Below are 15702 nucleotides of genomic sequence, written 5' to 3'. Positions count from 1 at the left end.
GTGGGAGGAAACCAGAGCATCCAGAAGAAACCTACGCGGACACTGGGAGAAGGCGGCCATCAGGTCTCGAAACCACGACGTTCCCCCGCACAACCCAAGCACTGTGAAGTGACAGTGCGAATATAGGCCCATAAAGTAAAAAGGAATCAAATGGCGAAGAAAATATTACATTGCCAAAGACAGTGACGGACTGTGTGGACCCAGCAGCTGGAAGTTGTTAGTCGTGTAACATTTCCATAACATTCATTGTTTAACATATAAATAGCTAAAAAACACACACAGTATTAACTGTGCCTTTTCTCCTTCTTTGAATGGAGACGTCAAAAACATCCCATTGTTCTTTTTTTCTTACGTTTTTTAAACGCTTTTATTCGGAAAACAGAAGAATTGTTGCACCCGTGTCACGTGACCAGGGCGTAACGGCGAGGATTTTTTTGTGTGTCACGTGGTTTCCACCAGGCTGACTAATCTATTCCCGATTTGTACGACAGAATGTAAATTACAGTGTATATGTGAAATGTGTAAAGTCGAGAAGGGTCACGTGCTCGTTTGTATGTTACAGTAAGCACTCGAAATCGACACATTTGCGGTAGGTGTACTTATAAAGAGAGGAGCAGGGAGGACGCAGATTGCCGAGTAGTCGATGTTTCCGGGGCCTGCTGTCTGCCGCCGGCAACACGTCTGCATGGTGTCCCGATGGGCAGCGGCGGCAGCAGCAGCCAGAGAAAATGACGGACTACGGAGAGGAGCAGCGGAACGAGCTGGAAGCCATCGAGTCCATTTATCCGGACTCCTTCAAAGGTGGAGAAAAACGCGACATGGAGTGCAGTGTCGCGGTCTCTCTTTCCCGCAGTACACACACACACTCCCGGTTTAAAACGACTCGTGTGTTAAACTTAAGCACCGGCTCTGCTGCTGTGCACTTCTCACTAGTGAGAAACCGTGAGCGCGTGACAGCCGTTTCTACTGCGATCCACTCAGTCAAGCCGTTGTTAAAACACAGCAAACCGTATTATATGTAATATATATACCCGGCTAGTTAGCCTGTAGCTAACTGTTGTTGAGCAAGTAACGGTGCAGTACGGCAAGGCTTCGCGTACTAATCGCTGGGCAAATGTAGCGCGGCGAAAGAGAAAGTAAAGTGTAGAAGAAGTAAGTCGTGTTGGTGTGTGAGGGGAAGTAATTTAACCAAACTTAAAAGGCAATACATGCATCTTGTGTTCGTGGAGCTATATTATAACAAATCATGTCATGGGAAGCCAGAAATTGCCTGCCTGGTTTTACTGGGATTTAAAGAAATTACTGTAACTTGAAGAAAAACTGCTTAAAACTCTCTGGTACGATTATGGTTCAACATTCCTTGTCAGATTTCTCAAGGATTTGTTTTGTATCACAGTAGTTCTGACAAAGACGGGGGGAGCTAACTGTAAATGGACATACAAAGTCATACCCATAAACTCAAACATCAATGAAAATCTTGATACACGTTGTTTTGGCCAAAATAGTGCAGGTCTTTAAGTTCTGGCTCCGTTGTGGTGGAGCGAGCTCCCCCTGTCACTCAGAACTGCTGAATCTCTGTCCATGTTTTAAAAAAGCTCTTAAAACTCACCTCTTCCGAGCTCAATTTGCCCATGATCTATTAAGTTGATGTAGTGCGTGAATGTTCATGCACCATAACTTTGAGATCATGCCTGTTAATGCATAAACCTTCATGCAATTACTTAAACGTTTCTATACATAAAAAAATTAATAGGAAGGCATCGTTGATATTTGGATGACTTTTTACGCAGCTATTTGTGTGATGTACATCGATTCATATGGTGGAGTAACAAACTACTTTCGAATCACATCTTTGCATCCGAGTCACTGCTCATGTAACGCACACATTGTATTTTGTGTGAGATGGACGTTGCTTTGGGTAAAGGGTCTGCTAAATGCATAAATGTCAATGTCTTGAGTTGCTGTAATAACGTTTCATGTTTTTTGTACAGTCCTTTCTGAACATCCCAGCACGTTCACCATCACGGTCACTTCGGATGCCGGGGAAAATGAGGACAGTGAGTTTCTTTCGCAGCAATTTCTCTGATTGTTCAGCTGTGGCCTCTGGTGAGTCCAGTTGAACTGTTACCTGTGAGGTTTAATTCGTTACTCGTTACATCGTCTTGCAGCCATTGAAGTTACCCTCAAGTTCATCTATGTGGAAAAATACCCAGATGAGCCTCCGTTGTATGAGATTGTCTCCCAGGACAACCTTGAGGACAGCGATGTGGAAGGGATCCTAACACTACTGCAGCAGCAGGTCTGTCACTAGAAATGCAAGTCCTCCACCAGGGAGTGTTTGGTGTGTACCTGAGTGGCAGGTTGAGTACCAGTCAAAAGGTCGAATCCACATGCTGGAAACCAGTTTTTTCACAAGGCTTTAGAGTTACATATTTGATGAGGAATTCAGATGGCATGTCTTCCCAGCTCTTGCAGGACACTTGTTGGTCATCTACGGGCATTTTCCACGTTGCCAGATTGCACTCAGCCTTTTGAAATGTACATATGATACAACTTGATTTCTGCCTAGCAGAGCGAATAGCAAATCATCTTCATCCACAATGAACCAAAGACTGTGAGACATGTCTTGTTATTCATATTTTATTACATTTGTTCATTTAGCTGACACCTTTTTTTTCTCCAGAGCGACTTAAAATGTTGAGGGTTACTTGCAGTTAAAGGCTTGCAATTATTTACCCATTTATATAGCTGGGTAGTTTTTTTTACTGGAGCAATTCAGGGTGAGTACCTTGCTTAAGGGTACCGCAGCCGGAGGTGGGGATCAAACCTGTCACCTTCGGAACCAAAGGAAGTAACTCGTAACTACTACGCTACCAGCTGTCCCATTGTGCATTATTAAGTTACATGGTGATGCTTCATGGCGATGCACTGTTTTCCCAGGCGGAGGAGAACCTGGGCATGGTGATGGTATTCACCCTGGTGACCGCTGTGCAGGAGAGGCTGAACGAAATAGTGGATCAGATCAAGAGCCGACGAGAGGAGGAGAAAAGGAAAAAGGAGAAAGAAGCAGAGGAAGCAGAGAAGGTTTGTAGTAACAAAGCTCATCTTTTTGGGTGATGTGGAGAATGTTTGTGTTTTTAATGCAACTGTAGCATGGTAGTTGGTCATGGACTTTGTGACCTGAGGGTCACGGCTTCATGGTTCACAAGTGACCCTTTTGTAGTTCAGTGCTGTGAAAAAAAGTGTTGGAGGACAAAATGAAGACTGAGAGGGTGAAGATGTGACACCAGTATCTTTGGTATAATTTCTTTGATGTGGAAGAGAATTAAATGTGATATCATTTTAAAAAAAATGCCCGTTCACAGCAAATAATCTGGTTGCATCTCCTTTAGCTGTAGTGATTTCAACTAAAGGCTTCGTGCCTTGAAAGAGTTTTGGCCTCATTCATGCAGAACTGCTGTACCTTTGCTACATTTGTTGGTTTTTGAGCGAGAACAGCTCTTTCCACATCTTACTTCATCATCATCATCATCATCTCAGTTAGTGGTCCATGGCATAATTTTTCAGTTTGTCTGCACAACATTTCTATGAATAACATCTCTACCCTGTGTGTCTTTGCGAGGCAGGTAGCGTTCCAAGGCACAGTTGTCACCATTGAGAACTTTCTTTCCTGGAAAGCAAAATTTGAGCAAGAAATGGCTGAGATTAAGAGGAAGAAACAAAAAGAGGAGGAACAGTCAGGGAAGAATAAACTGACAGGTGGGTATTTTCAAAGCTTTACAGTGAACAAAAATATAATTTATGTGATCAGAAGGTGATTTCTTTGCTTTGTCAGTTGGTAGTAACTTGCTGCCCTCTAATCCGTCAAGGTAGCAAGGTTCTATGAGGATGGGAAAGAGTGTAGGAATTAATCTCACTGAGAAAAGGCTATATGCAAACACGCACGCACGCACACACACACACACACACACACACCATCTGAAACCGCTTGTCCCATACGGGGTCGCGGGGAGCCGGAGCCTAACCCGGCAACACGGGGCGTAAGGCTGGAGGGGGAGGGGACACACCCAGAACAGGATGCCCGTCCGTCGCAAGGCACCCCAAGCGGGACTCGAACCCCAGACTCACCTGAGAGCAGGACCCGGTCCAACCCACTGCACCACCGCACCCCCTATATGCAAACATTGTGGGTAAAATAATACTTTTATTGGTCTTGCTTTGTAGCAACGTTAAACTGTATGCATTTACATGTATTCATTTAAGAGATGCTTTTCTCTGAAACAATATTCATCTCAGAGAACAATATGAAATACATTACATCAGTTTATTTCAACATTGTATAATATACTAATCTGATGCTTAGTTATGATACGTCTCCGAATATTGTACATTGGTGTAATGCCTGTTTTGTGAAACTGTAATTTTGCCTAAATTCTTGTGGTTTTGTTTATAGGAAAACAGTTATTTGAAAGAGACCATAACCTTGATACATCTGACATACAGTTCCTGGAAGATGGTAAATTTGGAAAATATCTTACAGGCATATATTCCATAAATGCATTGTCTGACGAATTCCAGTATGTTTTTTGAGTAGTGTGTGATATTTTTGTGTGCGAGTACTTGTCTCATCTGTCTCTCTCTGTTTCCTTAGCTGGGAACAATGTGGAAGTAGACGAGTCACTGTTTCAAGATTTGGATGATTTAGACCTGGATGAGGATGACCCAGATTTTGACCCTGTGGACTTAGAGAGTGATGATGATTAAGAGTAAAGGGCCGGACCTGGTTCTGTAGGACTGTCCAGCTGCCTTCTATTAGCTGGATTGGTGAAGATGTGCATTTTTGAGTCGGCAGGAACTGAGAAATGAATACAACCACATTAAATTCTGAGGAAATCCTGAAGCTGGCTATTTTTCTTTTGCGTTTGTAAGCCACAAAGCGAAAAATGCTCCAGATGAGTTCCAAAGTGGCGCTGCATGGGAGAATTACTGTAGTTAGCACCATTTCTTGGAGGCTGTCTCAGAGAAGGTCCATCAGCTGCAAGTGTTTTGAAGGAACAGCAAAGGACAGCACTGCTTTGGCTGTGAATGTACTGTCACACCCCCAGTTTTGATTAAATTCTTTGAATTTCTCAGAATGTTGTTTTTTTTTTTAATGCTTGCAAAAGGTCTTTCAGTTTTAATGCAGATGTTGTTGTTTGCTTCATTATTCTTCTGTGTCACTGTAAAGTGGTGAATAAGAGTTCTTAAAATTACATCTTGGTGAAAGGCAGCCTTGTACGGGTCTCAGTGAAGTGCTAAACACAGCTACCGGTCTCCCACCCATACACCTTTAATAAGCGCTTGTCCTGCTGAACATGTTTCTGAGATTTGTAGCTGCAGGAAAGTAAAGCACTACTGCAGGGAACTAAGCAGTTCAGCTCATCTAGTGACCATCTCACATTTGAGTCTTGCTTTCGTGCCGAGCCCCCTTGGAAAGACTACTTTAACCAAGCGATACCCCATAGAGACCCTTTGGAGTCTCCAACGGACTGACTGAAAAGAACATTTTCTGCACAAATCTTAGCTGAATGCTCTTTTTTTTTTCTTTTTTTTTAGCTGGTTAGTTCTACAGACATCCCATATTCATCGCTGACACTGAGGAAAACCGGAATAACTCCGATCCCGTTGCAGAACCTGAACTTTGGCCATCAGTTCCGACTGTTCTGCGTTGAAGTTTCATACTGTTCATAATATGGGTGAAATGAATGTAAATGAACAACAGTACTGCTGTACAGACTGCTAACTTCTCTTCCACCACTAAAAAGAAGTAAGAGATGTACATACTCTTTCTTGAGGAAACTTCGCACTTCCTAACAAGAACTGGCACCTTTGGACCCTGCCCTTGTGGCACAGCTGCTTGGCTAAAGATTTATTAGGAGGGAAAGCTCACAACACATGTTTCCAATGCTAAACAACTTTATAGTTTATTTTGGCAAGTTGTCCAAATAGTTGTTCAAGCCACGGCCAGTTCAGTGCACCACTAAGAAAGTGCACAACAGGTAACAATATTCGTATGAAAAGTAACTTGTAAGAAAAAATGCATTAGAATAGCAAGACACTTAAGAGTTTTTTGTGTCGCAATTCAAATAATTTCATAAGGCGCAAGATAAATGTAAGATAAAGAATCACACGAGGGTAATATATAATGTTTAATGAAACAATAATGTCCAAACAGCACAGTTATATATAGCCGTTAAACACTGATCCATTATTACCCAAGCACTAGTAACTATTTTTGTCGATACTGAATCCAATATTCGGAAATTCTCAATTCACATGCTTTGAGACACATTCACTTTTACACTGCAGTATTAGATCAAGAATCAATCTTTCACATCTTTACTATTTAAAATTCACATGAACTGTGATTTGCTAAACATAGAGCAACTAATCATTTTTAGCAGAATGAATTATATTTCATAATGTACTGCAGAAGTTACACCTTGATGTCATTAATGTCCCACACAAATTTTAGAGGGAAGTCCTTCATCTCCTCTCTGAACACATGGTCAAATCTCTCGTTCTGTTCCCTGGTGAAGTGATTTTTCCAGTCACCGATGGTGCCTGTGCAGGGATTAAACAAGCAAAAAGGTTAAAGCACGGTATGTACCTGGCCTCGCAGTCCAACATGCTGCTGCTCACCTTTCCTCATGAACGCCCCCTTGTTTTGGTGCAGCAGTTCATCCGAAACGTTTCGGTAGTTTGCGTACGGGTTCTTGCTCATCTCGTCGAAGGTGCTGTGCTCCGCCACACTGTCCAGCTCCGCGTTAATGAGTTCCTTCCCCATGAACATGGAGATCCGCTCCACCGCTGCCCTCAGGTCCTGTGGGCGACATTATGAAACCTGGCAAGCCCATCCTACGAGGGGCCTGGTCAAAGGGCCACTGCAGTATTCACCAGTGTATACAGAGTACTCAACTTAAATGTATTAATATTTCAATTTTCTATGACACTTTTTCTTTTTAAAGTATCTGAGTTGACACGTCACTTTGTCAGTTACAGCTTTTGATGCACAAAGAATGGCTAGAGGAGTAGTAGTGCTTGTCAGAGCTCTTCCGCGGTGTTCCCCCGAGCACAGGTTATTGGCACCCGAAGGTCAGTCCCCGTCCATTCCTGTTGCCTGGCCATTCAGCTTTCTACGAAGGGCGTGCTGATGATATGGCACCACGGCAGATCAGCAGTCATGAGACCTCGATGTCTAGACCTGCTCACACATTTCTCCAAGACCTGCGTTCAAATGACCTCACCTGAATCATCTCCTCGTAAGTGAGATATAGGAAGTTCATCTCATCTTTATGTGAATACCAGGTCTTGATGTGGTCGAACCAGCGACCGCAGAACACTGTAACAAAGAGATTTTATTTAACATTTCTCAACATACACAGCATGTTACAATGAAGCATAGCATCGCATCCGAACACACGAAATTATGGTTTTCGGATGAAGGGCTGCGCGAGGAAGCTGAATCAATGCAAGGGGCCTGTTTGTTTACCTCTTCCCTCCAGAAATTTTTCAAAGAAGTCACTGAAATTCTCGGGTGTCTCAAACACGGCTGCATAGTAGTGGAAGTGGAAGTATGACACTAGGATGTCCTTCGGGTTTCTGGCCAAGTAGATGACCTGTGTGACAAGAATAAGTTTCATTATCTTATTATTCATCATGTTATTTTCAGCTGTAGTGCCTTGCTGACAGCTGAAACCGCACTTTGCTTATCTCCTGCCACTTCCCATACCTTTCCACGTTTCTGTTTAAGCGCACGTGGCATGAATTTATAATCCAGGTGTGAGACGCGAAGCCGAGGGGAGGGGTCACCAGCGAAGCGATTCTTGCCGCCAGCGTCCTCGAGCCATGGGATGCGCTGCGATGCCTCCTTGTGCATGGTGACTGTAACGTCTCCTCTCCCTTCAATCAGACTTAGTATTTGCTGCATCCAGATCGTCCCTGGCAGTCAGAAAATCTCAAGTTGTCATACCTTTATTCGTCACAGCTAGAGGTGGCAACCCTAGTGTAGGGTCCCCTTGGGTGTGGGACCCCACTGGGACAAACAGGTCTCTGAGGCTGGCTCTCATGCACGGGAATACATTACTTGGCCACATGTCACCGCTCACCTGATTTGGGATATGTGATGACAAAAACATCAGAGTCGCGGATCTCCAAGTCCTGGATGCTGTCCACCTCTTCTGGACTATGAATCCCAGAGATGAGGTAAAAACCTCGGTGTAGAACCAGTTTATTCTTCACCGTTTGGCCTTCATCTTTGTTTTCATGTCCTGTAAAATGTGGGGTTAAACACTGGCACTGCACATTTATACACGGAATAATCTACAAGCAAAAGTAAGAATTTACATGTATTCATTTTACTTGCTTTATTAATGTACTTATAGTGCAAATGTATTGAAGCGGGGGGAGGGTTGGACAGGGTCCTGCTCTCCAGTGGGTCTGGGGTTCGAGTCCCGCTGTGTTGCCGGGTTAGGCTCCGGTTCCCCGCGACCCCGTATGGGACAAGTGGTTCAGAAAGTCTAAAACATAGATATGCTTTGGTCTGGGTATCTGATACCACAGTGGTCAGAACAGCTGCCTTTGAATCCAAAGGTTACAGGTTCCAATCTCACCTCCCTCCAGTGTAATACCCCTTGCGCAAGGTACCTAAATTGCCCAGACGAATTGTAGGTAGTCACTCGGGAGAAAAGCCTCTCCAAAATAAAAGAATTAATTTGTAATATAAAGAATAAATTCCCCAAACTGAATGTAAGTGCATTCTAACGCATAAATTGTACTTTCGCTGAGATGTACGTCGCTTGGACAAAAACGCGGCGTCTGCTAAATGAATAAATCATGTAAATGTAAGTGAGCGGGACAATAAAATTAGCGCATAATAAAGTCATTTCCATGAAACACGGGGGGAGTCACGAAATTGGGAACCATTAAGTAAATTGCTAAATTAAATAATACCTGCAGCACTGAGTAATTCTATAAGAATTTGTATCGTGTAAACTAGTAACAACATGTTCGTTTTCCCCTCGGTTAGACAACTTAAGCGCATTTAATCGTTCAAAACTCACCCGGCGTCACCCGTTTTTTTTCCCCTCTTGAAGTTTATTCCAAATACAAGACACGTCGTTATTATCTTCCGAAATCCAAATGAACCCTTGACTGTTTCCACAGCAGCAGAACACGGTAACCTTCACGGCGGTCATTACCTACCTGCTGGAGCCTCGAACGCACCCCAGCGCAACATGAGTGCGCTGCGCCTGGGGGGATTCGAACGCACTTCGCTGTGGGAGATCGCGTTAAACAGCACGCAATGTGCCCTTACGTACCTTCTTTCTTAGAGATGCTCATGCTGCTCTCTTAAGGTATTCGATTCGCGTTCAGCGTGGAATGTAACGAACTCAGAAGAGGTTTGGGGAAGAGAGTCCCCGCGGAACGACGCGACGCGACGCGATGCGATCCCGCCCCTATCGTGCGGAGCTGTTCTCTTAGGCTTAGCCCGTCTCCAATCGTGTCTAACTTCTGCACGAGTGCGTAAGGACCCTACTCTCTACATTTTGAGCATGTGTTGGTCCTTATGTTTTACTTTGTCTTCTATACACTTAACCTTTTTTTACTTTCTATGATAGTATAGGTGTGGCACAGCGGGTTTAGCGAGGGCCTGCTCTCCGATGGGAATGGGGTTTGAGTCCCGCTTGGGCTGCCTTGTGATGGACTGGTATCCCATCCTGGGTGTGCCCCCTCCCCACTCAGCCTCACCCCCTCTGTTGCCAGCTTAGGCTTCCACTCACCTATGCATTTCCCTTTGGCATAGTTTGTTCTTTTTTTGTGTAAATTTTGGAATAAAGTCAAAATTCCCATTCATTGCTGCTGCACATCTAGATACTGACTGGGCCAGACACATAATTCTTTGCAATATGCATGAAGAAGCTAATTGTAACAAATATGAATTTGTAATACTTGTACATAATGAATTGTTTCCCAAATCTCATTTGACTGCTATGCAATAGCGCAAATACTGTATCTCTATATGGTATATTAATGTCTCATTCAATGAACACATCTGGTTCCTTTTGGGAAGAAAAGATTTATTAATTTAATTTATAAAATTCACAAAACATTAAGAAAATACTCCTTTAAAACAAAAACCACACATTCCTGATTCACAATGTCCAGTTCCATACAATGGGAATGCTTCCACTGAGATGCTTGTAACGTCAAGGAATCCTTTCTGCCCGCAAGGTTTTTGAGGTTTCTATTTGGAGCTTAAAAACAAAGATAGCATTTTCTCACATGAAATTTACATTTACATTTATTTACTTTGCAGACGCTTTTCTCCAAAGCATCTTACAATGGATACTATGCAGTATGGACACATGAAGTTATTACCGGACTGCCTGAAGCTCAGCAGCAGTGACCAGGAGCTTACCTGTTTTTCCTCTGGAGAAAGAACTCCCTCTGCAGAAACTACCTGGTACTGCTTGTGCTTCAGCTGGCTGGGGAACTTGCGGAAGAGCCGCACGCTGCTGGCTCCGAGTCCAGGGGTCAGCAAGCGCCGCATGTCCTCCAGCGGGCACCCAGGGTCAAAAACGAGGAGGCACAGGGTACCGTTCTTCTTTTGCTCCATTCCCACAATTGTACGGCTGTGGCCTAGAGACACACACACGAGTTCGGTGAATAAGCGGGATGTACATTCTCCAAACATTCTACGCAGGCAGTATTAAACGTACCTTGGTGCTGGAGGTAAATGGGCGGCTGTGAGCTCTTCGCCACACGAGGAGGTAGCCTAGCACCTCTGCTACTGGAAGCGGAGAAGTAGGTCTTCACCCATTCAAACAATTTGGGGTGGGTGCTCCCGGGACCAGTGGGTTGGTCAAAGTCCACGATGCGAGCTCTGTCAACAGCACAGAGGCCTTGGCAGTCAACAATCTCAACGCAATATGAGAGGCAGAGAACTGAGACGACAGGAGCCGCAGTGAAACAACGTACTGCTTTCTCACCTGACTCTGAGGGAGGTTAACAGGGAATATATTTCTGTTGCTCCGATCCAGGCTCGTGTTCCCTGGAGGCGATGTTTGAAGTGAGACGCCCCCTGAGGGTCAGCACCCTCCCGCCAGGCCTCCTCTATTAGAGCCTGCACACGAGGAATGCTGGGTACCGTACCATCTGGAAGAAAGGTTTGAAACAGCAGTGAGTGTACAAGAAACTAATAAATAGTGCAGTTTAATACACACACTTATTCTATTATTGCTTAGGGAACTAGAAAGGCAACTAATATTAGACAGTGATTAAATGTGAAGGATTATTTTTCTGTTACCTTGGACGTAGACTGCTTGCTTGTGTGTGAAAGCTAAGTGTCATTCGATGTACTTTATCAAGCCTACATTATAAGTCTGTCCCGTCCGTACCGCTCACCGCACAGGGGCATGGGGAACCGGAGCCTAACCCGGCACACAGGGCGTAAGGCCGGAGGGGGAGGGGACACACCCAGGACGGGACGCCAGTCCATCGCAAGGCACCCCAAGTGGGACTCGAACCCCAGACCCACCGAAAAGCAGGACCTGGACCAACCCACTGCGCCACTTATAAGTCTGTATTTGCATCAATGTGTAACTGTGTGCACAAAGAATAGTTTTCCCAGTGTGTACACCTGTCAAACAGTCTCTGTATAGTTCCATCTTCTGCAGGGATGAGAGAAGCATTTGAAAGTTCCGGTAGCCGCACCCCCATCCCCGGTCCCCTTCTGAAGAGGAATAGTGATCAGTTTCTGCACTGAGCCACACATTTGCGATGTCTTGTCCATTCTTGAGGTAGTATTCATAGAGAGCTGCCATCAAACCTGTCAAAAGGGGGGGAGGGGGGGAAAAAAAAAAAAAACTCCTGAAAAACTATTTCTTGTCTGACGAAACAGATAGCAAAAAAGAATGTAGGCTGTATTCATTTGTTCTACACACCCGATGTTCTGCTTTTGCCATCATCTACTCCGGATGCCAGGCATTCCATCACCTCAGCCTTCTTCCTGTGGAATTCCAGTGGTGCCATGTGTCCCCGCGACACGGCCCTTTCCATGCACGTCTCCAGCTGTCTACGGTAGCCCCCTCTGCCATCCAACCCATACTGCCCCTGCACAGGAAGGAGAGAGGTTACACCACAGCAAGAGGTAGATACACATAGAGAAAAACCTTCCAGCAGAGAAAACTGCTAAGATTACAAATTATGTGAACACCAGGGCATATGGAAATGTGCAGGTATGCACACAGTGCCATCCTTTACACTCATTTTACCAGTATTTTCAGTCTTCATAGTAAGATAATCAGATGTTACATAAAAGCTCATCAAATTTTTAAAAAAAAAAAAAAAAAAAAACTGGACCTAAAGCTTCTCACAGTTATTTCTTTGCAGAATATGAATTACTGTATATAAGCAATGACTCATGAAGAATGGTGATCAGTAACCTGCAACTTCTTGAAGTCTTCTGCTTCACGTTTAGCTTCCTGTCTTCTAGACCTTAAGTCCTCTTCCTCCTGGAGCTGTCTGGCCAACTGCAGGTCAGACTCAAAATCCTCTAGGAAACCATCAAGAAAACAATTAAAAAAACAAAAACTGTTTCAGAAAATATGATATAAATTTAAATCCATGTTGGGTAAGCAGTAAGAGCTGAGTATATCCAGGTTATGCCATATTACCAATGAGTGAAGTACTGCATGCTGTAAAAGTGTTACGAACACGTATGCCGTGGTGTATAAGCAGCGTATGTGCTGTCCAAGATACTCTGTGTGCCATATATTGTACCTTTGACCTTGACCTGTGTGGCATCCAGGTGCAGTTCCACGTGTTCTTGTAAGACGAAACAGTCACTGCACACCAGGGCACACATTGGACATGAGAACTCTGCAACATGTAAAAACATCTCTGATGTCCACCCACGACACTCACCTGGCACATCAGCAAAGTCCATGTCTTCCACAGTGTAAAGAGCAAATATTTCACAGAGGTTCTTGTTCTGTGTTGTATCTACGATGTATACATTTTGCAGGAAATCCTCGATTTAAGAAGAGGTTCTGTTCCAATGACTTTGTTGCATGTTGACGGCTGTCGTGAATCAAGGACCACCCACACACACACACACACACACTTTCTGAACCGCTTGTCCCACACAGGGTCGCGGGAAACCGGAGCCTACCCGACAACACAGGGCGTAAGGCCGGAGGGGGAGGGACACACCCAGGACGGGACGCCAGTCCGTCGCAAGGCACCCCAGACCCACTGGAGAGCAGGACCCGGTCCAACCCGCTGCGCCACCGTGCCCCCCCGAATCGAGGACCACCTGTAGTTAATTTAGCTGACACTTTTCCTTAAGCCAACTTACAGTACTTAGCTACTTACAATTGACCATGTATACAGCTGGGTATTTTTTTTGGAGCAATTCAGAGTAAGGTCTTGATCAAGGGTACTACAGCAAAAGGCTTGTATTTGAACCCAGATATTTTGAGTCCAAAGGTGGTGGCTCAAACCCCTGCACTACCTGCTTGTGTGGAGTAGCTACAGAAAGCATAAATACTCCCTTCTAATTGAAAACAGTCAATTTTGGGTGATACTAATATTTCCCACAGTACACAGCGAAACCTACCTTTCCTGGGAGAGGCCACGAGCGTCTCATCTGTGCTGTCAGATTTCCGTGGCATTAAATTCCCTTTCATAGCTTTGTGTGAAGTCAGCGTGAGTTTTCCTGCTTCTGCCTCCTGAAGAGGTTGTAGGTGTGCATTCTCTGGAGTGTGGAATGGAGATTGGAGAGGACCACGCTTCACTGTGGGCTCCCCAGCATCTCCTCCAGGACACCGTCTACCAGCACTGCGGGATGCACCCGCCGAGCTTCTGCCCCCTGAAGCACGTGCTTGGGTTTCGCTCTCTTCTTCCACGCAGCGTTTCCCCGGACGCGAGGGCTCGTTCTCCGAGTGCGCCGTGTCGATGTGAAACTGAAGGTCATCGTAGGTGACTCCTGCCAGCGGGCACATCGGACAACTCAGCTCTCCCTCCAGGTGGCCGAGGAGCAGATGAGTCCTCATGTCGGCCTCCGGCAGCATCTCCTCGCCGCAGATCTCGCAGGTCAGCATTCCAAAAAGGCGTAAAAGCGGCGCAGCAACTGAAACGCACACAACAACACGCCAACACATGAGCATCTTGGCTGAAGCAACATGCTTTCTTCTTTACGGTTCTACCTCCACAAAAACCTGCACCGCAGAGTAAGTAACGAGTGGGAAGGCAAGTATTCAGTTCACCTGTACCATCACAAGTACAACAAAATATAAGTAATTTACAACATGGGAGGGAATTTATTTAGAACAAAAAAACTAAGTACTTTTTGTACACACACAACCGGCTGACACTGTGATACAAAACAAATCCTTGAGAAATCTGACAAGGAATGTTGAACCATAATCGTACCAGAGAGTTTTAAGCAGTTTTTCTTCAAGTTACAGTAATTTCTTTAAATCCCAGTAAAACCAGGCAGGCAATTTCTGGCTTCCCATGACATGATTTGTTATAATATAGCTCCACGAACACAAGATGCATGTATTGCCTTTTAAGTTTGGTTAAATTACTTCCCCTCACACACCAACACGACTTACTTCTTCTACACTTTACTTTCTCTTTCGCCGCGCTACATTTGAAGAGTCCGGATAAATGGACTCGATGGCTTCCAGCTCGTTCCGCTGCTCCTCTCCGTAGTCCGTCATTTTCTCTGGCTGCTGCTGCCGCCGCCGCCGCTGCCCATCGGGACACCATGCAGACGTGTTGCCGGCGGCAGACAGCAGGCCCCGGAAACATCGACTACTCGGCAATCTGCGTCCTCCCTGCTCCTCTCTTTATAAGTACACCTACCGCAAATGTGTCGATTTCGAGTGCTTACTGTAACATACAAACGAGCACGTGACCCTTCTCGACTTTACACATTTCACATATACACTGTAATTTACATTCTGTCGTACAAATCGGGAATAGATTAGTCAGCCTGGTGGAAACCACGTGACACACAAAAAAATCCTCGCCGTTACGCCCTGGTCACGTGACACGGGTGCAAAAATTGTTCTGTTTTGCGAATAAAAGCGTTTCAAGAACGTAAGAAAAAACGAACAATGGGATGTTTTTGACGTCTCCATTCAAAGAAGGAGAAAAGGCACAGTTAATACTGTGTGTGTTTTTTTAGCTATTTATATGTTAACAATGAATGTTATGGAAATGTTACACGACTAACAACTTTCAGCTGCTGCTGGGTCCACACAGTCCGTCACTATCTTTGGCAATGTAATATTTTCTTCTCCATTTGATTCCTTTTTACTTTATGGGCCTATATTAGCGCTGCCACTTCACAGTGCTTGGGTTGTGCGGGGGAACGTCGTGGTTTCGAGACCTGTGATGGCCGCCTTCTCCCAGTGTCCGCGTAGGTTTCTTCTGGATGCTCTGGTTTCCTCCCACCGTCCCACAGACGTGCTGTTTATGTGAACTTGTAACGATAAATTACCTTTACTCGCCGTGGGAAGAGGTGAGGAATGCGTGGGTAGCTACCGTCTGACGGACTGGCATCCCCTCCAGGTTGCAACCCTTCCCGCAAGCTTGCTCCCAGTGATTCTGGGATAGGCTCCGGATCACCACGACCCTGCGCAGGACTAG

General features: G+C 45.0%; 3 protein-coding genes across 4 annotated transcripts; 1 reads left to right on the top strand and 2 right to left on the bottom strand.

Annotated features, from left to right (window-relative positions):
• Positions 1-620: 620 nt before the first annotated feature.
• rwdd1 (RWD domain containing 1) lies at positions 621-5124 on the top strand. Its single transcript, XM_029254192.1, has 7 exons — positions 621-801; positions 1992-2057; positions 2169-2299; positions 2941-3084; positions 3627-3759; positions 4454-4516; positions 4652-5124. The coding sequence occupies exons 1-7, from the start codon at positions 729-731 to the stop codon at positions 4762-4764; spliced, it is 723 nt and encodes a 240-aa protein (XP_029110025.1). The 5' UTR covers positions 621-728; the 3' UTR covers positions 4765-5124.
• Positions 5125-6175: 1051 nt separating this feature from the next.
• Positions 6176-9719, bottom strand: LOC108937261 (amine sulfotransferase-like). Its single transcript, XM_018757072.2, has 7 exons — positions 9360-9719; positions 8148-8309; positions 7772-7980; positions 7532-7658; positions 7287-7381; positions 6682-6862; positions 6176-6603 (listed from the first exon to the last, which is right to left on the bottom strand). The coding sequence occupies exons 1-7, from the start codon at positions 9379-9381 to the stop codon at positions 6476-6478; spliced, it is 924 nt and encodes a 307-aa protein (XP_018612588.1). The 5' UTR covers positions 9382-9719; the 3' UTR covers positions 6176-6475.
• A 300-nt stretch (positions 9720-10019) lies between these two features.
• Positions 10020-14169, bottom strand: LOC114911075 (zinc finger-containing ubiquitin peptidase 1-like). 2 transcript variants are annotated; one of them, XM_029254191.1, is made up of 9 exons: positions 13661-14169; positions 12823-12921; positions 12486-12595; positions 11985-12153; positions 11681-11869; positions 11031-11196; positions 10761-10924; positions 10460-10680; positions 10020-10295 (listed from the first exon to the last, which is right to left on the bottom strand). In XM_029254191.1, exons 1-9 carry the CDS (start codon positions 14142-14144, stop codon positions 10248-10250), a joined length of 1650 nt encoding a protein of 549 aa, XP_029110024.1. In that variant the 5' UTR covers positions 14145-14169; the 3' UTR covers positions 10020-10247. The 2 variants fall into 2 exon arrangements, with proteins under 2 accessions (XP_029110024.1, XP_029110023.1); XM_029254190.1 differs by having other exon boundaries at positions 10215-10680.
• Positions 14170-15702: the final 1533 nt, after the last annotated feature.

This window comes from Scleropages formosus, chromosome 8, assembly GCF_900964775.1.
Source record: "Scleropages formosus chromosome 8, fSclFor1.1, whole genome shotgun sequence".
In the NCBI taxonomy this organism is placed as follows: domain Eukaryota; kingdom Metazoa; phylum Chordata; class Actinopteri; order Osteoglossiformes; family Osteoglossidae; genus Scleropages; species Scleropages formosus.
The sequence above is the reverse complement of the archived record's forward strand: the minus strand, read 5'-3'. Positions and strand labels throughout refer to the sequence as shown.

Excerpts from the sequence above, each read along its gene's own strand:
- LOC114911075 (XM_029254190.1), bottom strand. The coding sequence starts at position 14,144 with ATGCTGACCTGCGAGATCTGCGGCGAGGAGATGCTGCCGGAGGCCGAC. Across the intron at positions 12,154-12,485 it reads AAGACTTCAAGAAGTTGCAG|GGGCAGTATGGGTTGGATGG; the intron begins GTTACTGATCAC and ends CTTCCTGTGCAG. Across the intron at positions 11,197-11,680 it reads ATACAGAGACTGTTTGACAG|ATGGTACGGTACCCAGCATT; the intron begins GTGTACACACTG and ends CCTTTCTTCCAG.
- LOC108937261 (XM_018757072.2), bottom strand. The coding sequence starts at position 9,381 with ATGAGCATCTCTAAGAAAGAAG. Across the intron at positions 7,659-7,771 it reads TTAAACAGAAACGTGGAAAG|GTCATCTACTTGGCCAGAAA; the intron begins GTATGGGAAGTG and ends CTTGTCACACAG. Across the intron at positions 6,863-7,286 it reads CTTACGAGGAGATGATTCAG|GACCTGAGGGCAGCGGTGGA; the intron begins GTGAGGTCATTT and ends TGTCGCCCACAG.
- rwdd1 (XM_029254192.1), top strand. The coding sequence starts at position 729 with ATGACGGACTACGGAGAGGAGCAGCGGAACGAGCTGGAAGCCATCGAG. Across the intron at positions 802-1,991 it reads TTATCCGGACTCCTTCAAAG|TCCTTTCTGAACATCCCAGC; the intron begins GTGGAGAAAAAC and ends TTTTTTGTACAG. Across the intron at positions 2,300-2,940 it reads TAACACTACTGCAGCAGCAG|GCGGAGGAGAACCTGGGCAT; the intron begins GTCTGTCACTAG and ends CTGTTTTCCCAG.